Source organism: Anolis sagrei, chromosome 1, assembly GCF_037176765.1.
Source record: "Anolis sagrei isolate rAnoSag1 chromosome 1, rAnoSag1.mat, whole genome shotgun sequence".
Classification (NCBI taxonomy): Eukaryota; Metazoa; Chordata; class Lepidosauria; order Squamata; family Dactyloidae; genus Anolis; species Anolis sagrei.
In genome coordinates, this window is record NC_090021.1 from 214,248,804 (window position 1) to 214,276,462 (window position 27,659).

The 27,659-nt window shown below is 38.6% G+C and overlaps 1 protein-coding gene across 1 annotated transcript in view; it reads left to right on the forward strand.

Annotated features, from left to right (window-relative positions):
- The window catches only part of TMEM163 (transmembrane protein 163), a 103,822-nt gene extending 82,094 nt beyond the window's left edge, over nt 1-21,728 (forward strand). Inside the window, exons 5-8 of the mRNA XM_060775886.2 lie at nt 1,164-1,260; nt 11,972-12,083; nt 18,750-18,891; nt 20,004-21,728. Coding sequence (XP_060631869.2) covers nt 1,164-1,260; nt 11,972-12,083; nt 18,750-18,891; nt 20,004-20,064 — 412 coding nt within the window. The 3' untranslated portion in view covers nt 20,065-21,728. The remainder of the gene's footprint in view (nt 1-1,163; nt 1,261-11,971; nt 12,084-18,749; nt 18,892-20,003) is intronic.
- The last annotated feature ends 5,931 nt before the right edge of the window (nt 21,729-27,659 follow it).

Here is a 27,659-nt window from a genome sequence, read left to right on the forward strand (position 1 = left end):
AGACCAGATGAGAGGCATTGCTGTATTATTCCTTGTAATAAAAGAAACAGATGCTGGTTACAACGTGAAACAACACTTAGCATCATTTATCATAATGCTATGGATGACAATTGGAACATTTGTTGTGCCACAGCATTTATTTATGTAAAACCTGTTAATACAACAGGCCTTGGTTGCCACTGAGTTTTGATTTCTGATGGATACCAAAATCCATGAATGTTCAAGTCCCATTATATACAAAGGTGGAGTAAAATGGTGCACCTTATAAAAATGTAACGGTTTCTCTTTGACATTAAGTCTAGTCGAGTCTGACTCTGGAGGGTGGTTCTCACCTCCATTTCTAAGCCAAAGATCCAGCATTGTCCATAGACACCACCAAGGTCATGTGGCTGGCATGAATGCATAGAGCACCATTACCTTCCCGCTGGAGCCCCACCTATTGATCTACTCACATTTGCATGTTTTCAAACTGCTACGTTGGCTGAAGCTGGGCCTAACAGTGGGAGCTCACCCTGCTCCCCGGATTTGAATCTTCGACCTTTTAGTCAGAAAGTTCAGCAGCTCAGCAGTGCAACCCACTGCACCACTGGCGGCTCCGCATCTTATAAATAATGGCAGAAATCAAAGTTTGCTTTTTTTGTTTTGTTTTTTTGGGAATATTTTCAAGCCACTGATACTGAATCTGTGGATACAGAGGGCCAGTGAATTATTAGCAGTGAATTTGGGATACCAGCCAAAGATGTTCTGCTTTAAGATGCAACCCTTAAGTTTGTGTGTAGCTCTGTGAATCTTCCTTTAAGTGCTGCAACTAATGCTGCTTGCTTACACTGATTCAGTGATGTGTTTACACTGAATCAGCGACTACCCCCATTTCAAATCCTTCTTAAGTCTTGGTCAATTAGCTCTGATTATACATACACCCAGATAGGTTACTAGGCAAGCAAGAGCTATGTGTCAGGTGTGCCACAAGGCTGCTGGTCCAGAGACATTGTGATTCCTGTCGGTGACTCTCTTTTTTCTAACTTTTGCAATCATAGTATAGTTAATTCTTAACACATTTTCCTTGTATAATGATTATGTTCACTATTGCAACCTGTGTTTGCCATAAATAATCTAAACATAATGCAAAAAACAAGTTAAAAATCTCTATTTCCTTTTTACAGAGCCTGTGTCATCTTGGGTGTGATATTTCTTCTGTCTGCTTTATGTATAGTGATCAAAGCTATCCACGACCTTGCAACTAAGTTGCTTCCAGAAGTGGTAAGCCCTTCTATTCTATCTGATTAAGGATCACATTTAGAGTTTTACTTTACAATAACATAATCTATAGATAAAAAGCTGCTATCCCCACACCATTTTTAAGTAAGTGGATCTCCCTGAAAATTTAGATTTTTATTATTTTATATTTAATTTATTTAATTTTGTGTCCAAAGCATTGCATGAATAAGTATAAAATTGATAAAATGTAGCACAAGTGGCTAAATAATTTTAGTCCAAAAACAGGCAACAGTAACCACATTGTCTGTAGCTTTAAACAGTTCTTCCTCTGTGCATGAGGCAGAGCATTGTGAGCAAGCATACAGATGCAGAGTTGTTTGTTCTGCTCCACAGTCACACAAGGTGGAGGATTCTTCTTGGTAGTACCATTGTGCCAGGTTGTCTTTTGATCTGCCAACTCCACTTCCGAGTCTGTTCAGGGACTTCCAAGTTGCCCATTCTTGGTTTGCCCCTGGAAGAAGGTCCTCGTGGGCAGCCATCCATTCAGGATTTCCTGGTTTAGCTGCCAAAAGCATTGCTTTACAACATTTATTTAATTTATGTCTGTTATAGTTAAATGATATTTATCCACTGGGATTCTTAGATAGAGTTCCTATCAATGGTAAGTGAAAACTCATTCACTTGCAGAATTTTAACATGTCTTCTTTAGTTGACTCTTTAAACAATGGTATAGAAATGATTAAAACAAGGATATAATTGAAAAGAAACAAAATCTTAGGATGCAGATTTTCTCGGAAGATATCTTCTGTTTAGTAATGTATTCAGATAAGAAACCAACAAAGTCAGCTAACAAGTCACATTCATATGTGTGGAATGCCTGTATATGCATGGAATACATATAAAAGATTAATTCCCAGGAAATCAGCATAAGCAATCAGCACTCTGTATTTAGTATATATTCCATACAGTTCTGTAACATTAAATGCACAGTAGAATATGGTATTTAGTTTTCACTGGTAGAAGATTATTGGCCGTTCATGTGCTTAATCCAACATTTGAGCAAGGATCAGATCTATTTTGACACCATTGCCTTCATCATTAGACAATATTGATTTCATTTACACTGAGATATTTCCTAATTCTTTACAACAAAATGAGAATTATAGGAATAAAAATTCCTCTTACTTTCACCAGGCTATGGTTATGATTCTAGATACTAATAGTTGCACCTGCAACCTTGAATTGGTTTCCCAGTTGTGATCTAGCATTTGCAAGGGCCATTTTAAACAGTTCTGGCCCAATTTACCTGTCCAAATGCTTCTCCCCTTATGAACCACTGAGGACTTTAAGATCATCCGGGGAGGCCCTGCTCTCAAATGCAGAGTAACTGACATAGGAAATGGAATCACTTGACAACGGAATTTGGACAACGTTTTTAACTAGGAGACACTGACGACATAGTGATGTTTGGTTTTATTGTTTCTATTGTGGTTTTATATTGTTATAATGCTTAATCTGTATTTTGTTATTATGTGCACTGACTTGTTGTAAACCCCCTTGAGTTGCCGATAGGCTGAGTAAGTCAGTATACAAGTATAGTAAATAAATAAATAATTTTAAGTGAAAACTGTAAATCTTAAAAGTTAGTATTATGTTTACATACATGTGCTATATTTACACAGCCTGTGTGAATTAAATCCATGTAGTGGACCTAATTCACTACATTCAGCCACTTTGAGTCTTGCTTCATTACATTAGAGAAAAAAAATCCGATTTCTGCCTCCTGCCGAATTCTGGGGTTTGTAGTTTAGTGAGACTGTTAAAGGCTCCTCCCTAACCTACAAACCTCAGAATTCTGCAGGAGGCACAAACTGGATTTTAAGTGGATTTTTCTCTAGGCAAAAAAGCCATGCATACATGAATAAATTATTATTATTATTATTATTATTATTATTATTATTATTATTATTATTATTGTATTGTCGAAGGCTTTCATGGCCGGAATCACTCAGTTCTTGTGGGTTTTTTCGGGCTATATGGCCATGTTCTAGAGGCATTTCTCCTGACATTTCGCCTGCATCTATGGCAGGCTTCCTCAGAGGTCTGCTGGAGCTGGGAAAAAAGGGGTTTATATATCTGTGGACTGACCAGGGTGAGACAAAAGGCTTTTGTAAGTTGGGCTAGGTGTGAATCTTTTCAACTGACCACCTTGATTAGCATACAATGGGCTGACTGTGCCTGGAGCAAACTCTTAATGAAAGGTGCTTAGAAGTCCCTGCCTGTTTTTCTCTCTGCTGTTTTAATTTTAGAATTTTTTAATACTGGTAGCCAGATTTTGTTCATTTTCATGGTTTCTTCCTTTCTGTTGAAATTGTCCACATGTTTGTGGATTTCAATGGCTTCTCTGTGTAGTCTGACATGGTGGTTGTGAGAGTGGTCCAGCATTTTTGTGTTCTCAAATAAAATGCTGTGTCCAGGTTGGTTCATCAGGTGCTCTGCTATGGCTGATTTCTCTGGTTGGAGTAGTCTGCAGTGCCTTTCATGTTCCTGGATTCTTGTTTGGGCGCTGCGTTTGGTGGTCCATGTTCTAGAGGCATTTCTCCTGACGTTTCGCCTGCATCTATGGCAGGCTTCCTCAGAGGTCTGCTGGAGCTGGGAAAAAAGGGGTTTATATATCTGTGGACTGACCAGGGTGAGACAAAAGGCTTTTGTAAGTTGGGCTAGGTGTGAATCTTTTCAACTGACCACCTTGATTAGCATACAATGGGCTGACTGTGCCTGGAGCAAACTCTTAATGAAAGGTGCTTAATGAAAGGTGCTTAATGAAAGGGACTTCTAAGCACCTTTCATTAAGAGTTTGCTCCAGGCACAGTCAGCCCATTGTATGCTAATCAAGGTGGTCAGTTGAAAAGATTCACACCTAGCCCAACTTACAAAAGCCTTTTGTCTCACCCTGGTCAGTCCACAGATATATAAACCCCTTTTTTCCCAGCTCCAGCAGACCTCTGAGGAAGCCTGCCATAGATGCAGGCGAAACGTCAGGAGAAATGCCTCTAGAACATGGCCATATAGCCCGAAAAAACCCACAAGAACTGAGGGATTATTATTATTATTATTCTGACACAAAACATAGTATGTCACAGCAAACGAGATCTATATGCTGGATTTCGTATCTCAAAATTACAAGTCAAACACTTCCCAAGCATTTAGGACTGTGTGAGATATTTTTGAATGATGTGCGCAGATCCAAGTAAGGTGGCCTTTTGCAGTTGACAGGTCGTGATTTTGTCAATGTTGTCAATGCCGGCTGAAATCTTTTGGCACGGCACCCAGTGTGCCAATTACCACTTAGACCACCTGTGCTGGTTTATGCCCGAACCTTTGCAGTTCGATTTTGAGGTCCTGATAATGGCTGAGTTTTTCCTGATGTTTTTCCTCAATGCGGCTGTCACTTGGTATGGCGACATCAATAATCCAAACTGTTTTCTTTTCCACAATCGTGATGTCTAGTGTATTGTGTTTCAAAACTTTGTCAGTTTGGATTCAAAAGTCCCACAGTATTTTTGTGTGTTCATTTTCCACTACCTTTGCAGGTTTATGATCCCACCAGTTCTTTACTACTGGCAGGTGGTACTTGTGGCATAAGTTCCTGTTGTTGTTGTTGTTATTTCACAAATAGGCTGTTTAAATATTCTACCTGCATGTAAACATAACCAGATTGTGCAAGAGAGTGTATTTCTAAACACCCTTTAAATTGTAACTTGTTTTATATTCCAGCAATTATTATTTTTTCCTTTTGGAAAGGAATTTCAAAACATGGTATGAAATTTTAGCTGCCTGACTCTGATTTTCAATCATGTGATTGTGCCACATGCTACTTTTTTCCTGGGATTTTTTAATCATGTGGTTGTGACATGCTGCTTTCCATGCCTGGTCCAATCAAGAACATAAAATCAACTCTTTGTGTGTAGCGAAGTAATAAAGGCGTATGCAAATTAAACTGCTTAATCGGTGCACTGCAAATTTAGGTAGCATGTTATGTTCCAACCACCTTTCAAGTCATGCTGCCCTCATAAGATGGATTGCAGGATTACAAAATGTGGCAAGATGATTGTAATATACAACATACATGCACAGAAAAGCTACCAGTAGAAATACATAGTTAAGGGCCAAATGAGAACGAAGACAAATGGGTCTTCTGGGGGCAACCAACCTTCAGGGCCACCTCACTGAGTCCTGCTTTCTTCATGGGAAAATCCCTTCAAAGTCTGAGGGGGAGACCTCTTCAGTGCTTCTTTTGTGTAAACTGAACGAGTTCATACAGGGGAATTTTCCCCATTGCTTCTTTTAATTCATTCTTCAGTTTGTGGAAAAGCTTTTCTATATGTGTGGAAAAAAATTGACCTATAGTGTGCATAAGATGCTCCTGTGCTACAGAGATACCATCAAAATATTCCTGTATACAAAAATGAAATCAGCAATTAGGTCCAGCTCAGTCTTCCAGTTAGCTGTAAGTCTGTGCAAGCTCCTGTGCCTGCCAACCACTTCAGGATTTACTGCCATTGACTTAGGAGTATAGCATGACTTCTAAATCCATGGAAATAGGAATCATAACACACTCTGTTGAAATGAATGACATCTGATGGATGTAACCATAGAGTCATGTTGGTGGACCTAGAAAATTCCTAATGAGATATCCTCTCTAGCAATTTGCTATGTCTTCCTGGGTGACCTTAAGGTAGCTTCTGGCATAAGTATGCTATATAATCACAATGTTCCTTTTGTGGTCTATGGCTCCTAAAGAGATTTAGGAGTCTTATTAGACCACAAGTGGAATATGAGTCAACAATATGATGTGGCAACTAAAAAGCCAACATGATTCTAGGGTGCATCAATAGAAGTGTAGCATCGAGATTGAGGGAAGTCATAGTCCCACTCTATTCTGCTTTGGTCATATGTCACCTGGAATACTGTCTCCATTTCTGGGCACCGCAATTCAAGAAGGATATTGACAAGCTGGAATATGTCCACAGAAGGGCAATCAAAATGATCAAAGATTTGGAAATGAAGCCCTATGAGGAACAGGTGAGGAAGCTAGGGATATTTAATGTAGAGAAAAGAAGACTGATGGCCATACTTCAATACCTTCCTTCTTGGGAAGCTTTTAAACAGAGGCTGGATGGCCATCTGTCAGGGGTGATTTGAATGCAGTATTCCTGCTTCTTGGCAGGGGGTTGGACTGGATGGCTCATGAGGTCTCTTCCAACTCTTTGATTCTATGATTCTATGACCTGAAAGGATGTCGCATTAAGGAGGCAAGCTTGCTTGCTGCTGCTCTGGAGATTAGGACACAGGTCAGTGACAGTAAGAGCTGTTTGACAGTGGCATATGCTGCTTCAGAATGTGATGGAATCGTCTTCTTTAGAGTTTTTTAGCAGAGGCTGCCTGGCCATCTGTTGTGGGTGCCTTGATTGTGTGTTCCTGCATGGCAGAATGGGGTTGGGCTGGATGAGGACCGTTCATGCTCCGTGCTTTTATAGCAGTGGTTCCCAACCTTGGTGTTTCTGGACTTCAACTTCCAGAAATCCCAGCCAGTTTACCAGCTGTTAGGAACTGTGGGAGCTGAAGTCCAAAAACACCTGGAGGCCCAAGGTTTGGAATCACTGTTCTATAGGAACGATAAACTTCATGCAAAAGACATAATTTTGTTGAGTGTGGGAAGATAAAACTGTGAGTACTGGTCATACAAGTAAAAAGGTAAAGGTAGTCCCCTGACATTAAGTCCAGTCATGTCTGACTCTGGGGTGTGGTGCTCATCTCCATTTCTAAGCCGAAGAGCCAGCGTTGTCCGTAGACACCTCCAAGGTCATGTGGCCGGCATGACTGCATGGAGCGTACTGGATAGGAAAACTATGGTGTTGTTATCTTCCACAATTTGACATCTGGAGTGAGTGCCAACAGGAGGATTGATACTCACTTCAGATACCCCAGTCTGCCATTTTTTCTGGCAAAAAGGGAAGGGGTGAATTACTTCTTTGAGAAGCCATCTTTCAGATAGATTACAGGGACCTCTAATCCCTGCTGCTGAACATTTAACAAATCCTTATTTTTCAAAACTAGAAGTAGACTTCCAATCTGTTCTCATTTTGTGGCACTTTATGCTGCTCCTGGAGAATCCCAGAGACAGGAAATTGGGTCAGAGCAAGAGGCCTCAGGACTTGCTTATTAAATGATCATTGGATTCTATTAGGTTAGTAAACCTCAGGAAGCCAGTGTAAAATAACATTGGCAGTCCTTTTATAATAACTTTGGCAGCCTTCTCTCTGCTTCTCAAATATAGGTACTGTGTCGGATTTTGAGATTCCTTTCACTTAAGGTGGTTGTTTCTTTTAGGAAGATGAACTGTCTTCTGACTCTGTTCTTATATTAATAGAATTTATTATACTTTTACAATTGAATAGTACAGAAATGCAGGCTGTCTCTTAGTGCAATTCACCACGGGGCTGCATACATTTTCTTGTCTGTAGAAGCAACTTAAAGGGCTGAAGAAAAATGCATGCCTTTGACTTTGCCTGGTGTTGCAAATCAATAGCTATTTGCAATTTAGGCAGATTGTGCATTTCCCCCTCAACAACCCTATAATCCATATGGTGCCAGTGCCCTTGGGATTCTGCTTTCATTAGTATGACCAGGGTGTGATTTTCTGAGAGGAAAGCAAATGTTCTGCCATATATTTCTCATTTGTCTCATAAATATACATTAATCCCAGGATAAAATGAATTTTAAGAAGTGGTTGTTTATTTCTGGCACTAGCTAGATATCTGGATATGCTTTTAAATAGTGGGGAAACTTCTGGAAAGTGGGCTCATGTATTGGACAAAAAAATTGAATTTTTTAGAGATGGGAGCGCAACATTTTCCCCACATAACAGCAGGTATTGATGGATGTAATATGAGATTTGATCAATGATACATCAAGGTCTACCTGAGAATTTTGGATTTTTGAAAATTCAAATAATAATAAAACAGTAATCAAACTGCTAGGTGAGCAGATGCTGGGCTAACAGCAGAAGCTCACCCCGATCTGGGCTTGAACTGCTGACCTTCCGGTTGACAGGATCTTCTATAGCAGGCGGTTCAATCTGCTATGTTAGCCTGGCATTAGCACAAAGCCATTTAGAAAGTCCTGGATTCACTGTTACTTGCCTATGTCTCCGTGTGCTAAATGGCACCTACTATTTGTAAATTAATCTTTAAAGAATAATAATAATAATAACAACAACAATAATAATAGTAATATGAATTTATTATTATCTCCCTGTGGTTCAAGGTGGGATACAACATAATTAAAACAAGAGCTAAAGCAGGGTGGGACATTTCACTCTTGACTGAAATATTCACACTTGCCTCCACCAGACAAGAGTTCTTTCTCCCACCTTGGACATTCCACAGATATATAAACCCCACTTGCCTAGTTTCCAACAGATCTCACAACCTCTGAAGATGCCTACCATAGATGTGGGTGAAACGGCAGGAGAGAATGCTTTTGGAACATGGCCATACAGCCCGGAAAACTCACAACAACCCAATGATTTCGGTTATGAAAGCCTTCGACAAAACATGAATATCGACAGTGGCTGTTACCCATGTTGGCCATACAGTATCTTCTGTATCAGAAGACTTATGCCAGTAAAATGCCAGTTGCTGAGAAACACATGGAAAAGGGAGCTATTGTGCTGCTCTTATTGTTTTGGCTTTGTTGAAACATCTAGCTTTTGGTCTCCTATTGTTATCATGCTGTCTATTTTCTTTCCAGTCTGCTTGCTTTCTGTTTGGAAAAGCCCCATTCCCAGGAAAACAAACTAGAAAAAAAATCAGAATAAAAAAGAAATAGTCATAACTTATAGATCAATATAATATCTAGTGGTTACTGGGCAGACTAAAACAGTTTACTTTCAAGAGCTGATGGTGAAATTCTTGCATTTAGGAAGAAATTATTCATATTTGAAAATGATGACATTTGTTCTTCATTCAGCTTTTTCTCCTCTGATTTGTTGTGACTGAAGGCCAACATATGTATGTGACCTGGGTGATATAAATACTTTAGTATTCTGATAAATATTCAGTCTTGATACTATATGCAATATCCATTAGGTTATATAAGGTTCATTGCATTGGTGCTTGTGTTTTAGGTGAAACTATCGAATAACAGTATCAATAGGATAATAACATCACAGTTTAAAATAGTTAAACTGATATTAATTTCATGCTGTATGGTAAAAAAAGCAGATAGATGTACATGCAGATATTTATGGAAGTAGTTGTGACAGGGACAGTAGCGAGCAAAAAAGAAAAAAAAAGGAAAGAAGGGAAGCCTATTTCAAACATAAAAAACCCCTGCAGATTATGGAAGTGTGGTGCTTCAATACTAATTTTCTGTTTATCATTCAGTGCTGCTTCTCTAATTAAAATACAGCGAAGCAGTGAACAATGAAACTCAATGGACGGAGTCCCCTGTTTAATAATTTTCAGAAGCAATGACAAGTTAAAAATACGAGCATCAAAGAGGAAACATCCTGAGGGACATGGCAGCAGATGGCCAGGCTTATTTTATTAATTTAGGACTGTATTAAAATGTCTCTTCTGATCATTTTTCTGGAAGATGAATTAATTTGGAAAGGTAATACTTCACACCAGACGTGGGCTGTTAGGTCTGTCATGGTGTGGCCATGATGGTAGCCACCAGGTCGCTGTCCAACTCCTTGTAATTGGGTTTTCTTTTGTGCAACAAGCATCTCCACGCCAGTCATATCATATCTCTTTCTTATCTCTCCCCTTGACAATACGTAAAATGCAACAGAGTCTCAAGAAATGTGTTCGCCTCTTGCCCAGCTACAGTTAATACAGGCTAACCCAGCCGGTGCCTTCTGTGTTTTTAAATCTATAATTCCCTTTGCTCCCAGTCAACACGATCAGCTCTGATGACCCTGAGAATTGATCCAAGGCTTCCGGATACAACCGTGTTGGGAAAGGTGGTACTAACACACTCTCCCTCCCAGCTGCAAGCTGGTCAAGACAGCAAAGTATTGTTTTTCTTTCTGTTTAGGTGTGCACTTTGTAAGTGTGACGGAAAACAATGTAGTAATGTCTTGGTTCTCAGGTGACCGAAAAGGCATGCAGGTGTTGTGGTGTGTTGAGGCATTAGCAGTTCTGCGGAGATTCTTTGAATGGAACTCACTGCATGTATTTGAATAGACTCCACTGTAAGAATTTTAACTCCTTTCCCGCTCCTCTTTCCCTCCTAAGCCCCTTTGAGTTAACATGTGGCATGTATGCCAGGAAGTGGAGAACAGCAAAGATTCTCTATCCCTTACTTATGCCCAGGGAGAAATGATCTCTGTAGACTTTTTCTGGGCCCTCCAGGTGATTCTGTGGTATGCTCCTCCTAGAACATCTTTCCTGTAATATTTTCTGGCAATATGCATCAACAGCTGCTTTGAGTCCTCTTTGGATGAGAAAAAACAGAGTATAAATATTACTATTGCTACTGCTGCTAGTATTTGATTTTTTAAAAAGTCTCAATATAATATACTATATATAGGTTGTTGTAAGTTTTCCAGAAGCATTCTCTCCTGACGTTTTGCCTGCATCTATGGCAGCCATCCTCAGAGATTATAAGGTCTGAGTATATACTCGAGTACAAGTCGACTTGAATATAAGCTGAGGCACTTAAGTTTACCACAAAAATTTGGGAAAATGGATTGACTCAAGTATAAGCTGAGAGTGGAAAATGCAGAAGCTACTGGTAAATTTCAAAATAAAAACAGATACCAATACAATTACATTAATTGAGGCATCAGTAGGTGAAATGTTTTTGAATATTTATATAAAACTGCAATGTAAGATAAGACTATCCAACTCCGATTAAACCATTATTCTAACCTTCTTCAATGTAAATGTGCTTACATATCCTTCCAATAATAATAGAGTAAAATAATAAATGTAATAATAACAATAATAAAGTAAATAATAAATGTAATAATAATAGAATAAAATTATAAATGTAATAATAATAACAACAACAATAATAGTAATAGAGTAAAATAATAAATGTAATAAAAAAGAAACAATAACAGAGTAAAATAATAAATAACCTTGACATAAGTGTAAGCCGAGGAGGGCTTCTTCAGCCTAAAAAAAGTGGGAAAAATAATCCCTCTAGGAATGTGCTGGGAAGTTACCTTAGAGTTGTGTTAGAAGATCCTAGCAAATTATTATGAACCTGTCCGGATTCTAATTTTTCATACCTTTCTTACCTCCTGTTGATGTGAAGTAGGTGAATATTTGAGACAGAGCTCTTTGGGAAGCAGCAGCCTGGATAGCGCTTGAAAATGAAATGGTTTCAATAAATTAACATTGCGTGGGACTGCTCTTTGTTCCAAATCAGTGGTTCTCAACCTGTGGGTTCCCAGATGTTTTGGCCTTCAACTCCTAGAAACCCTGACAGCTGGTAAGCTGACTGGGGTTTTTGGGAGTTGTAGGCCAAAACACCTGGGGACCCACAGGTTGAAAACACTGATCTAAATTCAGCAGAGTGTGCTAGAGGTGGGTGAATATAAAATAGGGTTTGATCCTGTTGCCCATTCTTCCCTGCTTCCAGCTATGGCCAAAAGCTTGCTTAAGCCCAGATCTGTGTGTCCTTTCAATTAGATCTGCAAGTAACAAATAATATCCCTTCTTATTTTCTTTTGCAGGATGACTTTCTTTATAGCGTTTCCATTTTAAGTGGAATTCTGTGCACTACTTTGGCAGTGATCAAATTCATGTTAGGAAATGTCCTTACAAGCAGAGCACTGTTAACGGACGGTAAGTAGAGAAAGAGACCGTGTTATTTATGTTTTGTTGTTTTTATATCAGATAAAAGGTTAAATAGAATGAACATAATTTACTTACAGTATTTCTATTCTGCCCTTCTTACCACGCAGGGGACTCAGGGTGGATCACAATACATGGCAAACATTCAATGCCATAGACACACAACATACATAGACAGAGACACAGAGGCTAATTAACTTTCCAGTTTCATGAGGGTATGCTTTTTGAATTCCAGCCACTGGGGGAGCTGTTGCTTCACCATCCACTTGTGATACCGATTGAGCACTTCCCCATTCTTTTGTACGCTGCTGGAGAGTTTTATGGTGTTGTAAATTAGTTAAATTAGCCTCCCCGCATAAGCGGTACGTAAATTTCCTACTTGACAGATGCAACTGTCTTTAGGGCTGCAAAAGTCAACAGCAAGCTAGACAAATTTCAAGAAGCTCACTCTGATCCGGGCTGGCTTTGAACTCATGGCCTCTCGGTCAGTAGCGGCAACTTGGGTAGGAAATTTTTGAACACTGCGACATTGGATTTACCTGGCTGGATCTTGGTTTTAGCGACACATTATTTTATCTTTAATGAATTTGTTAATGTATTGTATAATGTTTTAAATCGAGTTTTACAGTTTTAATTGAAATTTTTATTGTATATGTTGATAGCATCATTGATGGTTATGTGAGGCTGCCCTGAGTCCTCTTTGTGGGGAGAAGGGCAGGGTAGAAATGAAATAAATAAATAAAAATAAATAAGTAGTGGTCTTAATGCAGCTGACTCCTAACCAGCTGCGCTACAAGCCTTTCTAATGCACGAATGGTTGAATTTATATCATAAGACCGAAACTCTTATCCATGGTTTGATTTTTTTTGAGAAATGGTCTCTATATGCATTTTCTAGGTCTTCTAGGCAATTCAATTCTTCCCCTAGAAGTCATCATAGAGTTGCTTAATTTCATTTGTATGATAGGAATGTATCCCCTGCAAATTAGTGGTCCCATTGTACAATATTCTTTATTTATTTAGGATATTTCTATCTTGCCTTTCTGCACCACGCGGACCCAAGATGGCTTACAGACAGAATACAAACATTAAAATCTTTCAGTCAGAAGAACAAAATAGATAAAACCATAATAAAACCACACTCAATAAAATCCCACCTTTCAGTTAAAGCCATAACCTCCTCTTCCATGTATCCCTCCTCCATCCCGGTCAGAAAATTCCCAAGTCCTTCCATTCCTCAGTTAAAGGCCTTGTTAAATAAGAAAGTCTTAACCCCATTTCTAAAGCCGAGCAGAGATGGAGCAGCCCTTAATTCTTCAGGGAGGGAGTTCCAGAGTGCTGGGGTTGCACCTGAGAAGGAGCCTTCTTTAGTTATGCGTAAATGCATACTAGTGTGGGCTTGCGTATTGAGAAGTTCGCACCATGATCTAAGTTCGCACCATGGGATGCATTGGGAGTCGCAGTACTCCAGATCAGCTGGACCAAAGCCGTACAGGGCTTTATAGGTGATGGTCAGCACCTTGAATTGAGCCCAGACCTGGACAGGCAACCAATGGAGCTGTTTCGGGATAGGGGTAGTATGCTCCTTGAAGTTAGCACCGTTGCTCTCTGGCTGTTGCTCTCTGAATGAATTGCAATTTCTGGATCCTCTTCAAGGTCCAATCTGGTTGTAGCCAACGCCTGTGCCACTGAGGCCAGGTCCAAGCTCTCCAGTAACGGGCACAGTTGGTGCACTTCAACATATGAGTACATCTAAAAAAATGACTTCAGTTTTACCCAGAATTACTTGGATTAATTGATAATGTTGGTACACTTGAAACACATGTGCCTCTATTACCCTAAAAGAACTACATTTTGGTTGGATGATTTTGCTGAGATTAACAAAACAATTACTCAAAATCTATGCTTTCATGGTGCTTTACTAATCTTATCAATAAACTTATGGTAAAATAAATTAGAAAGTCCCATGGAAAGCTCTTATATATAGCAAGAACATGGAAGAAATTGCAAAGTTTATTCACTTAGAGTTTGGGCTCTTGCATTGTTAGGGGAATGGATTTTCATATTTCACATTGAAAGAAGTGAAGACACTTTTGAACCTACTTGGCATCATAACATATATAACCCCTAGATGTTGTCCATCACTGATCCATATGTTATTTTGGAAGCTGTCATGATTGTCACCTTTTTTGGATATTGACTATGGCCCGTTGCTGTCATTTGCCTTTGGTCATAATTGCCTGATTACACCTAGAATCATGGGGAAAAAAGAAACATGGAAAGAAAAGTATGAAAGAAACCCTTTCCCTTCCTTTCTTTTAATTACATCCTGAAGTTCATTTCATTGCTTCTGGTTTTTTTAATTAGCAAAACTGGAGACTGTAATTAGCTTGGTGTCTCTGTCTCTCTCATTCCTTCTCTCTCTCGGCATGTTCTAGCTATTTCAGTCAAATACAGCACAGATTTTTTTCCTGTGTTTTGGTTTAATAGCATAAAACCTTTTGGAATAACGACAGTCTTACTTGTAAGCCCAGCCATATTGTAAGCGATGGAAGCAGCAGTTGGCCAAGATGAATTATTATGTCTGTTTCCTGTCAGAGTTGTGAGTAGGTTTGTGTTCGTTAGTCATCTGCTTCCTACTATGACAGTTTGTAGAACTGCAAGTTCTTTTAAATAGCTTGACGGGGAAGCTCTAGATTTTTGTTTTGGAATATTTTTTGACTTGGCAGTTTGGCAGGCTACTTAGTTTTTGATCTTACACAGTTCATTCTTTAAAATTAGTCTAAAAATATTCTTCATAAGAGTGAACATCAAGTATCCTTAACAGATACCATTCTAGCTCTTGGGAAGAACCAAGGTCAAGCCTGCCACGGACAGAATCAGGATTTCTCCTGAGACAAAATAAAGACACTATATATCCTTCCATTGAGTGGCTTTGAAGAAGTATGATTCCAAGTTGGGTCTTCACCATGCCAAGATGTTTCCATTTGTCCTATCACATTACATTTGACCTTTTTTTTTGAAATTTTTATTAATTTCTCCATACAGATTACAAAACAATACAATACGAAGCTTAGCCATCTAAAAAATAATATCAAAAACTATTACAATTTTTATGGCTAGGATACAGGTTCCAATTGTGCTTCCCTTTACCGTATAACTTGATTAATTACCCCTTTAAACCCCCCATCCCACCCACCCACCCACCCTTCCCACCCTCTTCCCACCTCCCTCCCACCCCCATCAGGGTTTACTTAAATCAGTTCATTGATTTAATTGTCTGGAAAGCCTGATTTAAAGTTCTGTACCTATCTTTTCCTTCCATTTTATCGATTAAACAAGACCATTTTGTCGATTAAACAAGACCAATCTTGTCTCGACTGAATATTCAAATATTTATTTTTCTTTTCATAGATGAAATCAATAATTAAATATTCAGAGAGATAAGACCACCAGGTTTTCAGGTCCCACCTTGTTTTCTCTTTCCACCCTCTGACGATTGTGGCATGTATAACGGCTATCATAATTTTCAATATATCTGACCATTTGTTGTTCCCCTCCTTTACCTCTATGTTGAGGGACAGAAATCGAGCTACATTTGACCTTATAGCAGTGGTTCTCAACCTGTGGGTCCCCAGGTGTTTTGGCCTACAATTCCCAGAAACCCCAGCCAGTTTACCAGCTGTTAGGATTTCTGGGAATTAAAGGCCAAAACATCTGGGGACCCACAGGTTGAGAACCACTGCCTTATAGCTTTAGTTGCTTTTGTATTTGAATTTAGGATTGCTGTTTAACAGGAAATGGAGATCTTAGCACATCTCTCCCCTCACCCATGCAGAGGAGAAATACAATATATTCATTTTAATCCTACGTTCCTCCTACCATTTCAGCACTTTTAATCCCTGTACCCCACTGCGCCGGCCGAACCAGTTTTTAATAGTGTCCTGATGTATTGTCATTGTGGTTTATTTTGCTTAATTGTTTTGATTTGCTTTGTTTACTGTTGTGCTATGTTTTCTTTTGTATTGTGTTTGAGGCTTCGGCCGTGTAAGCCGCATCGAGTCCTTCGGGAGATGCTAGCGGGGTACAAATAAAGTTAATAATAATAATAATAATAATAATAATAATTTTGAAAGTAAAAGGGAGGCAAATATGTTTTTGGGATCAACTGAGCTCTTTTCTGGAAGACAGGGCAAAATGGTGGGAATCTATAAGAGAACATTTAGAGCACCCGGAGGTTGCGAGAAAAATGGATAAGATAGGATAGGTGTGTGTTTGTTCTTCATAGGAGATTTGCTGTGAGAATGATAACGGTTGTCACTGTTATCTAAAAGGACAATTAAGCATGTTGTCACATATCCTGTGCAGCTTGGACTCAACTCCTACATGATTCATGAGAACAGCTTACATAGCAGCCTCAAGATAAACATTGATCTACTGGAGCATTGAGCTCAGAAATGTCAATGCTGTTGTATCAGCAATTATACCTTAATGTTGAATAGTTCAATAAAGTCAGATATCTGGCATTAAACCATTAAGTGCAGTGGGTTAACCTGCTGGTGGTGCAGCAGGTTAGACCGCTGAGCTGCTGAACCTGTTGAGCGAAAGATTGGCAATTCGAATCTGGGGAACAGGGAATGCTCCTGGTGTTAGGCCCAGCTTCTGCCAACCTAGCAGTTTGAACACAGGCAAAAATGAGTAGATCAATAGGTACTGCTTCTGTGGGAAGGTAGAAAGGTAACAGTGCTCCATGGGGGGAATGACATGAGCAGAGGTCTGTATAAGGACATAAAGCTCCATTGTTGAGGCTACTTCTGCCAACACAAGATATATAAATAAACTCAAGACATAGGCAGACATTGGATGAGCACTAGACTTTTTGGTTTTCACTGATAATATTACTGATGTACTCACAATACTTTCACAACCACATTTGAAGCAAACAATTAAATAATGTTCCATCATGGAAAAGGTTATGACTGTTTCTTTACTGGCAGTTGTTGCAAGGAAGGAAAAGCTACTAAGCATGAAGAAAAAGCAGAAAAGCCAGCAGAAGCAGTTGGAGAAATAAGTAGACAGATTAAACCAACCTGTTTTTTAAAATCAGCTTCATGGTAGATGATAGTCTTGGACTCTGAGTGCCACTCCTGCCTTCAGCCAGACACTTAAAGAATAAGGAGCTTGGAGCAGTTGTGTCCTTCTCGAATTGCTGCTGATGCCAACTCTATGTGCATTGAGACTGTCAAACTCTTCATGTAATGGACCAATATGTGAGTTGTTTGCCACATTAGAAGAGCAGCATTGCATTTTTACATGCATTAAAAATTGAGTGTGCTATAACTGCAGTGACAGCACAATATCCAAGAAAGGCTTGTGCTCCCTGTCTAACAAATGTGTAAACCAGGCTTTTATCCCCTCTTTGTGCCAAGAAAATGCAAAGCAAAGTGAATATAGGCAGCCGATCCTTGGGAATGTGTGATTTCAGGAGAAAGAGATGATCAGACTGACATCTTGTGGCCAGACCCTGAAAAACATAGCTGAACTACAATCATTTTTCTTACTAGTTTTGTTTATTCTAGGAGGAATGGTAGCACAGTTACAACTCATTAAACCCCTCCTTATCAGCTTATGCTATTATTTCTGAAAATCACAAATGAAGATATGCTGGTGATACGCCATTATCTCTATCATCCATTGGTCGTTAGTGGGTTTGCAACCACCAAAAGGCAACTCTTGCCAATTGACAACAAGAGAGGAGTACTACACTTTCTCTGGCCTTTGAAACTTGCTTATATTTGCCTGTGTTTTTCAGTATGAATAGTTTCTTCTTGGCCCTTCTCTGCAACCATTCATGTTACTGTTTACAATATTAGCCTGTCTACTGTTGGTTAGTTTCCAACTACAGTAGACCTACTGACGCCATGATTAAATACTTAGTCAACATGTAGATAAATACTATCAATTCAATTTGGGAGTCAGGCCATTCTGTTGCATTTTGAGTTGGTTCCTGGACCCCTGCTTGGAGACACCTGTCAGTAGGAAGGCACTAGATCAATTTGTTTTTATTTTATTTTAGAGCCAGTTCAGCGTTGTGGTGCATCAACAGGTTTACTTGAGCAGAGACTTTGTGAACTACAACCCATATCATCGGGTCTATTTTTCTAATTTACCATTTCCATTTTTTTTAAAGAGGAATATCTGCAACTAGTTCAATATATTGCTGTAAAAATGAAGGATGTGTGTCAGAAATTCTAGTGCTATAACAGGACATTTAATGGAATTCCTTTAGCCATGTACATCTAGCCATTTCCCCTTATCCATGGATTTGAGATCCATGCTTTCTCTTAGCTGTGGTCCAAAAATATTCCTCCCCAGATGGATTGGTGGGCCTCTTTGGGACCGCCAGTGTAATTCTGTTTCCGGTTCAAGTATAATTAATAATTAACATTTATTTATAAATTAATCAAATGTATATCCTGTCTTTCTCTTAAATTGAGATCCATATAAGTTTGCAATGTTTCATGGTTTCAGGTATCCAGATATGAAGGTTGATGTGTACTTTAAAGCTTTGGATACTGTTTGCTCTTTGAGTTGATCTGTCTGTAGTCTGATCATGATAGCAACTGCTAGTCTTAATTTATACTTTTTTAAATCTCAGGTTTCAACTCCCTGGTAGGAGGAATAATGGGATTCTCTATCCTTCTAAGTGCAGAAGTCTTTAAACACAATGCCTCTGTCTGGTACCTAGATGGAAGTATAGGAGTTCTAATTGGACTCACAATATTTGCTTATGGAGCCAAGTGAGTTTATTTACTCCTTCTGTTTTGGTTTGTATTTGCATGCTTATAAATACTGTGGTGACCTTGTCCCTTATGATTATGCTTCAGTCTGTGTCCTGCGTGCCTTTTACCCAAACATACATGTTTTCTGTTAGATATCCTTCCCCTTCATTTTTCAACCATTGACATGTTTCTTCAACTTTGCATTGGTTAAGGAATAAATGTACAGTAGGCCCTCCACTTTTGCAGAGGTTATCAAAGCGGAACACCTGTAAAAGTTTTAACAACATAATTTAAAATGCTATTAATTTACGCAAGAGTACATCTCTCTGGGATTCTCTAAGTCCTCCAGCACAACTATATGGAGGTTGACACTGAAGTATCAAGAGAAAACGTATTTATTTATTTACCTCATTTTTCCCTGGGAATAAATAAATAAATAAATATATATACTGGAATCACTAGCAAATACTTGGTCCCACAATCAGCATTTAACTGTCTTCCTGAAGGTCAGGAGGGAGAGGGCAGATCTAATTTCCCTGGGGAAGGAGTTCCACAGCCAAGGGGCTACCACAGAGAAGGCCTTGTCTCTCTTCCCCACCAGTTGTGTTTGTGAGAGGGGTGAGACCAAGAGCAGGGCCTCCCTGGACGATCTTAACCTCTGAGATGGTTCATAGAGGCAGATAAATTCGGAACAGGTAAGCTGGGTCAGAACCTTTTAGGGCTTTATAGGCTAAAGCCAGCACTTGAATTGTGCTGGGTAGCAGACTGGCAGCCAGTGGATCTGGCCCAGCAAGGGAGTTGTGTGCTCCCCATACCCTGCTCTAGTTAGAAATCTAGCTGCTGCCTGTTGGATACTTGAAGCTTCCGAACAATCTTCAAAAGCAACCCCACGTAGAGCGCATTGCAGTAGATATAAATCAAATCTGTGAATAACAAAATCTGCAAAAGTAGAGGGCTGACTCTATTAGGGTGACTAAGCATTCATTACAGCTGATAACTAATCACCTTTGGGTAGTAACACCTGGAGATAAGACTTCAGAGAAACATTGGCAAGAACATCCAGCAGTACTAGATGTTCTGCTGGTCACCTATGACGGTTACCCTTGATCACCTGTTGCTTTCATTTGCAGGCTGCTTCTGGACATGGTCCCCCGCGTACGGCAAACGCGTCACTATGAAATGTTTGAATAAAGACAGAACTCAGCGACATGGACTGAATACATTTTGCAAAGTTCGATAAATGTCCTACAATCCTGGCAACTGGTGCCAAACATATTTACAAGATTGTACGTTATTTCTCATGGTATATATCTTTTTTTACATTACCTTCCAAGGGAAAGTCTATTGGTGCAAATAGGTAAATTATGTGAGCTGCAGTAGCCTTTCCCTTTTGTGTGTTTGCTATTATCAAAACCCTGCAAGTGGCAATAGAAATGAATATGAATTCACAGTCCTAAATCAGCTGCTATGTTTTGTCTCCTGAAGTGGTCAGATTGTAAATGACATTCAAGTACTGTCTGTAGAAAAGGTCCAAACTCAGACAGGATGGCTGCAGTCATTTCTCTCTGTGGCACATTAGAAACTAATATCATGTGGCAGGCACTTCCATGGGCAAGAGGCTACTTTCTCAGCTAGAGAAAGAAACGGCTTTTAGTTCCATTGCCACTAAAATTCCAGATTGGAGTCTTCTAAGTCACTGCTCCAAAATCTTCTGGCAGAAAATTCAGTGGCATGTCTAGGTTACGTTTGCCAGCAGATGTTTCTTGATGCATGAAATTACCCATTCCCAATCGCAAATGATACCCTGGCCCAATTACCGATTCCCCCAGCAACCTCACACAAATCCCAGTTCTGACTTAATGTCAAGAATGTTGTTCTAGTTCCATACTATTTTATGAAATTCTCTGAAATACATAAATACCTAGCACCACATAGAGTAAATTAAGATGCACAGACAAAATAAGCACAAAGTGTTAATATATAGGCAAAAGCCAAAAACTAAGAGTGAAGATGGATTATATGTCTCCGATTGTATTATGCACTCATGTAGCAATATGTCTGGCTAAATACACGGGTGTCTTGTTTCCTGGTGAAAGTGAAGTGTGATAGTTCCAGCTGGTAGTATGATAGCACCTTTCTACCTGTAAAGAATTAGAACTATTCTGTTGGTATTCATGTTCCCACCGTCTGATGTCATTGAGCACCTGGATTACAAATACCAACTCCCATTATATATAATCAATAAAGCTGTTACTTATTTTATACAGTACCTGTAGTTAACCTTTCGGGGAAAAAGTTATGGAGAGAGTTCATTCATCCCTTTTCCATTTAAATAAGTTAATGCTGGCACTTTTCATTAGAGCTTTTCTGCACAAGTTTCACTTCAGTCAATAATGGTATATTTTGGTATCTTTGAAGCTGTCAAGAGGTCAGAATAATACTTTGTACTTGGACCAAATGTGTTTTCCAAGTTAATGTGTGAATGATCATGGAAACTGCAGTGTGGAATAGTTTCACATGCAAGCACTTAAGTGTGGGATCAAGTTTGGAAAGCTATTAAGCAGTAGCACTCGCTTTTTTTTCATTCTTTGCTTGTATGTTCATACTCACATTGCAGAACTCCTAACAACAGTCTGATATTAGAAGTGTTTATTTTTAGACGTTGCTGGCTCTGCGTTTGTGCAATCTGGAAGTTTAATGTTACTCTTTGGAAAGTAGTTTGTTTGAAGGTGCTGTCGTATGACCATTTCCCCACTTTCGCGTGAAGGCACTCAACCTTCCAGTGAAACACATGTTTTAATTCATTCCATGCAGACTTCTGGATGAATAAATTGGAGATGTTTTTACAAGCTGAATATACATTTTACGTGAGTCAACTTACTATAGTAACAGATTGTATATATTTGTATGGAGGTGCTTTGTCATGGAATTTATTTCTTGAACTCTACAGAAGTCCCGTTGGCTTGGACCATAGCTTTGATGCTTAGAAACTGCTATGGGAGTAATTTTTTCAATGAGCATAATCATTTTCCTATGAAAAGAAGCCTCTTCTGTAAATAAGGTAAAAAAATATTTTAAAACAAAAGCATTGGCCTAATTAAAAATAATCACTGTTTTTAGGCAGTGTGGTAGATATTCTTGACACTTTGATTATGTCCCTTAAAACGAAAGATTTCAAAGTTGTAGCAAAAAACAAAGCCCATCCAGTTCACTATCACACCCTTGTGAGTAAGCGTGATCCCATGAATCTTTGTCATTTGAGAAGAAAGTATTTTGAGATACTAACTACAGGAAGATCTATCTAAGCAAGAAAATAAACAAAAAGATGTCCTGTTATGACATACAGATTTAGGAGGCCTGGATGTATTATTTATTTATTATTATTTCAGGCATTTATACCCCGTCCTTCTCACCCTCGAGGGGGGACTCAAGGTGGCTCACAACTGGCACCTATTAGATGCCAATAACAGTAATAATAAAATCACACCTAACCGTTAGTTAAAACAGTAGAATTAAAACATACATTTAAAATAAGACAAATCCAGAGTCATAATCTGAGGTAGGTTCATTGTCAATCACAAAAGTTATTTCCAATTATTATCACTCTGTCTGCTGCTCAAATGCTCAAATTTCTTCCTAAAGGATAGAAGAGAGGGTGGTTTTCCACGGATGGGAGGCCACCACAGAGAAGGCCCTGTCTTTCATCCCCACCAATTGCGCTTGAGTATGGAGTGACTGAGAGCAGGGCCTCCCCCAATGATCTTAACCTCCAAAGTGGGTCATAGAAAGAGATATGTTCGGACAAGCAAGCTGGGTCAGAACCATTTAGGGCTTTATAGGCCAAAGCCAGTACTTTGAATTGTGCCCGGTAGCAAATGAGCAGCCAGTGGAGCTGATGTAACAGGAGAGTGCTCTGAATGTAGTCTTTGATACATATAACTTTTAAATTCAGTTTTAATAGAAGTTAAATAATATCCTTACAGTGCTTGTTCTCCATCCATAAAATGCAGTGTAAACTAATAATGTATGTTTGTGGGATTGCTGCAAGCATCAGGAAGGAAGAAAAAACAACTCAAGTCACACAAGAAAAAGTTTATTGAAAAATAAAATTCTCTCTAGTTCTCCCTACAACAGTGAAAACAAAAGCATTTTGTCAGCCATGAAAATACAGACATTTACACCTTAGTTTTAAATTGCCCATGTTATTACACCTCTAATTTGACAATTACACTTGCTGTGAAGCAAACTGCTTGAACAAAATATAGCGGAACACAATCTAGAAAATAAAAAAATAAAATTTCAAGCATGTTTTTTTATAAAACAAACAAACAAACAAACAGTGCTTTTAGAACAGATTGTTAAACTTAAAAACATATTAAACCCTATTTGTTACTCAGTTGAATAGTACTCACATTCCCCCTTTTTCTTCATTATTATTTTCTCAACACCCTGGTTTGCCAAGAGGGTCTCTCTGCATGTGTTTTCTGGAGATAGTGAAACGAAAATTCACCTGTGGCTTTTGCTTTTCCGCCACCTCATTTTATTCACACTTGTGAAACCCTTTTTATGTTTTTAAGGTGTCTTTTAGTATGCAGCACTCAACTGCAGCAATCTTGATCACTGCCTCCAGAGTGCTTATCTGCCTGACATTAGTTCCACCACTAAAAGAGACTGGGCACCTGGTAAGCATAGATGAGATTCATTTTGCTTCAAACATCTACCCTTTGTGGTGGCCTTCTGGATAAGGAAAAATGAAAATGAAGTAGGATGTGAAGAAGGGGTGGGGGGAGAGGAATGAGAAATTCTGGTGCATGAGTGGAGATCCTCCCAATTGTGGATGTCATCCTCAATATATAAATGGTAGAACTGTGCATTCACAGTTGGTACAGCAGGAGATTAGGATTCACAGAGTTGAAAAGATGACTATTCAGTATGACTTTGCAAGCCTAACAGCAAAAGACTCTAAAACTCTAATTTCCATTGTTCACCAATGGATGGATTAAATAGAATCAGAGAGTTGGAAGAGACCACATATGGTCATCTAGCCTCTGCTTAAAATTTTCCCAAAGGAGTCCCCATCACACTCCACATAGATGGAACTTGGACATTTTGGGAGCACTGAACTAATGTTCTAGTTATAAATGCAAATGTGTTACATGTTTGGGGAAACACATGCATTTTAACAAGAGAAAGCTTAAAAGCACTAGGGACATGAAAAAAGAAAAAGAAACAAACATACAGAATCCATGACTTAATAATCCAAATCAGGAAAAGTAACTTTTGGGCACATTGAAATGCATGTAATGAATCATTGGCATAACCTGTAACTGGACTGCTATGGTGGGGTTCAGAAAAAACACAGAACACAGGTTGATTTTAACATCTGAACATGAGACTGATCTTGAAACACGTTTGCCTTGGGTGGATAAAATGCCCACCCAAGCAGACTTGCATACCAAATTTTGTACCAATTGTGGAGTACCATTATGCCAATTTGTGCAGATCAATGACGACTACAATTACAGCCATCAACAGGAGCTGAAAATAGAAATGTCTAAAGCAGCTTTGGATCATGCTTTGCCAACCATATACCTAGAAGCTCAAGGCACTTAACATTGCTGAGCACCAGATCTCATTTATTGTGATTTTTTAAAAATGAGTGCCTCTTCGCTATACATGCTCATGCTTCTTAAATAATAGGTTTACTTTTCTTTCAAAGCATATCTAGGCTAGCAATTTCACATAATTTGCGAACAAGGCCAGTACTAGTACGGTCATCATAAAATGTAATACATTACTCAAGTTCTTGCTGCTTTTTTATTTTTGGAGGGTGATCTAAATGAAAATGTTAACTTTTTTAAATCTTAACTTAAGCTACAACTAACATGATTTTGGATGGATTTTCTAAATATAACAAACAGTCCAAATAAAAGTAAGGATACTAACAAGTAGAAAGGCTAAAAAAAAGTTCTGAACTTCGAAATAGACAAACGGTTCCACAAAATATTCTAGCTTGAGTCCAGAAGGTAGCAAAACATTTTAACCATGGATCTAAAACTTATGTAGCAGATGTAATTTCAAATGTGCCAAAATACATTTTTAAAATAGGAAAAAAGTCTGCCCACTAAGCAAGAGAGACCATTGGACTGTCAAGATATGAAAATATCATGAAAATATTACATATTAATGTATCACTGCATCTCCAAAGAATATTTCTATAATTTTTTAAACAGAGGCTTGAATTCTGTTGGCAGTCCCAAGTAGACCAGACCTGTTGAAACAACATGATTTACATAAATGTTGCCTCACCATCAACAGGTGATCCAGTAGGGGCCCTTCCACGCCGCCGTATAACCCAGAACATCCAGGCAGAAAATCCCACAATATCTGCTTTGAAATGGGTTATTTGAGTCCACACTGCCATATATTCCAGTTCAAAGCAGATAATGTGGGGTTTTATTCATCTGTGTGGAAGGGGCCTAGGTCTACTGATAGGGTTCAGACCAGGACCTGCTGAAACACTCAAAGTCTTCTTTGTGAACTAGCTGTATGACTGAAGCCAGGAAGAGCGAATAACAAAGAAGCCAATACAGCCATCTGGGAAGACAACAGTTTTCAGTGGCAAGTTGTGGAAATAAGATCTAACGCCATTAAAATAAAGTGTCTTTAAATCTTGGAATATTTTCCAGACCTTAAAAACCACACACACAGTTTGGTTACTGCTAGTGACATAGCCCTGGGGTTGTAGAGAAGCGTGTGAACAGTGGGATCGGAAAACAGAGGCGATGGGTGATTCTGACTGAGCAATGAAGTCAGGTCTGAGACTACCAAGAGGAGCAAAGCACCCTAATCCCTTTGGGGCTGTTTCTTTTTTTTTAAGTACTGGTACCTGGTAAGGAGGATGGGGAAGAACTTATGTGTGTTTCTTTCTCTTTTTAGACAGCTTCTGGAATGTTTATATGGTAAAGCTCATAGCTTGATTATCACAATTTTTTCTGAGACATTAGAATAAGTTTTTCAAAACATCATGCTAATAACTGAATAAAATGGAAATGTTTCCCACATTTAAACAAGAGAGTAATAGCTACTGCTTCCATATGAATAGAAAATCATAATTCACAACACCTTCACACTCCGTAACAAAACAGATGAACCAATCCAAAAGATACGCTAGTTTAGAAAACAATAATGTATGGGATTAATGCATTTCTGTCAATTTATATCTTCTAATTCTGTGATACTGGGCTTTACAAGTACAGCTTCATAGAATCATAGAGTCCAATGCCATTTTACCGTGCAGGGACACACCATCAAAGCCCTCCCAACCATAAACCTCAATCTTTTGGATATGGGGGCAACTGGATTTTGTCCTTCCTTTTTTGCTAAGATGTAGTACAAATAATGCCTTGGATAAGTGCATTAGTTATAGACGCAAACATTCAAGTACAAATATCAATAGGCAACATTCTGTTGACAAGTTTGCAGGTTGTAGGATGTTCTTTGCTTCGACACCTTTGTCCTCTCCCAATAGAAAATACAATTATAAAAAATATTTATTTACATAAAGTCTATTAATCATCAAAACTCAGTGTTCCATTACAGTTATTCAGGCATTGTCTGCATCCCAAACACACAATGATTGAAAATAAAAATTAAAGGCACACCTATTAGCAGAATGTCTTATCGTTGCCATGCAAAAACCAAAAATACCCTCTTTAACCACTGCACCTCTGGACTACAAAAGAGACAAACGATTAAAACTATGTGAAATATACTCAAAGCATACTTATTTATATGTGCAAATCAACTTGCATATATGAAATAAATGAGGTTTTTATTGGCATTTTAAACAGTGTATTTAATAGTTACCTTTCAAAGGCAAGCTTTTAATGTTAAAAATTTTAAAAATAAATTATGTAAATGCTTCTCTCAAGTTTTGGTAATCTCACCGAAGAGTTTAAACATACCAGATCAAAGAAAAACATACATACATACATACATACACACATACACATTTCTACAAACCTGTAAATAAAGAAGGAATTTTTGATATATAAAGACTTGTTGCTTCTGGTGATAATGTTTTTCATTGTATTTTTTGACTTCATGGAAATCCATCAATTACATTTGGTATGTAAAGCCAAAATCTGACAGATTATGCCTAGCACTGGAAGCTGTTTGAAGAAAAAGACCTTTATTTTTACTTAGATCAGTGGTTCTCAACCTGTGGGTCCCCAGATGTTTTGGCCTTCAACTCCCAGAAATCCTAACAGCTGGTAAACTGGCTGGAATTTCTGGGTGTTGTAGGTCAAAACATCCAGGGACCCTCAGGTTGAGAACCACTGACTTAGATCTTCTGAAAATAAATTCTCACTCATTTGTTTTTTGCATTTAGCCTTAAAAGAAAGTATTCAAGTGAAGCAAGGAAGGCATTCCCTACAGCGTATCCATAGATTTCTATAGATTTAATGGACACCTTGAGAACAAAATGCCTTGACATTCATCTACCAGCTTACAGAATAGATAGCTAACTGTTCAGGACTCATTTGTTCTTGCATTCAAAGGCAAATGCTTTTTTTGAAAAAAGAAGTCCCAGGTCTATCAAGCCTCTATCAAGCCTATGCCAACTGCAACAATGATTTGTTGAAGCTTCAGGCTGTATTCCACCACCAAGTCTTCCAAGTAAACAAATATTGCATTTGCCATATAGCAAGGCAAATGTACAACTTAAATAAATCCCTTCCATGATCAGCAGTGTATTGCTGACATAAAAATGCAACAGAAAA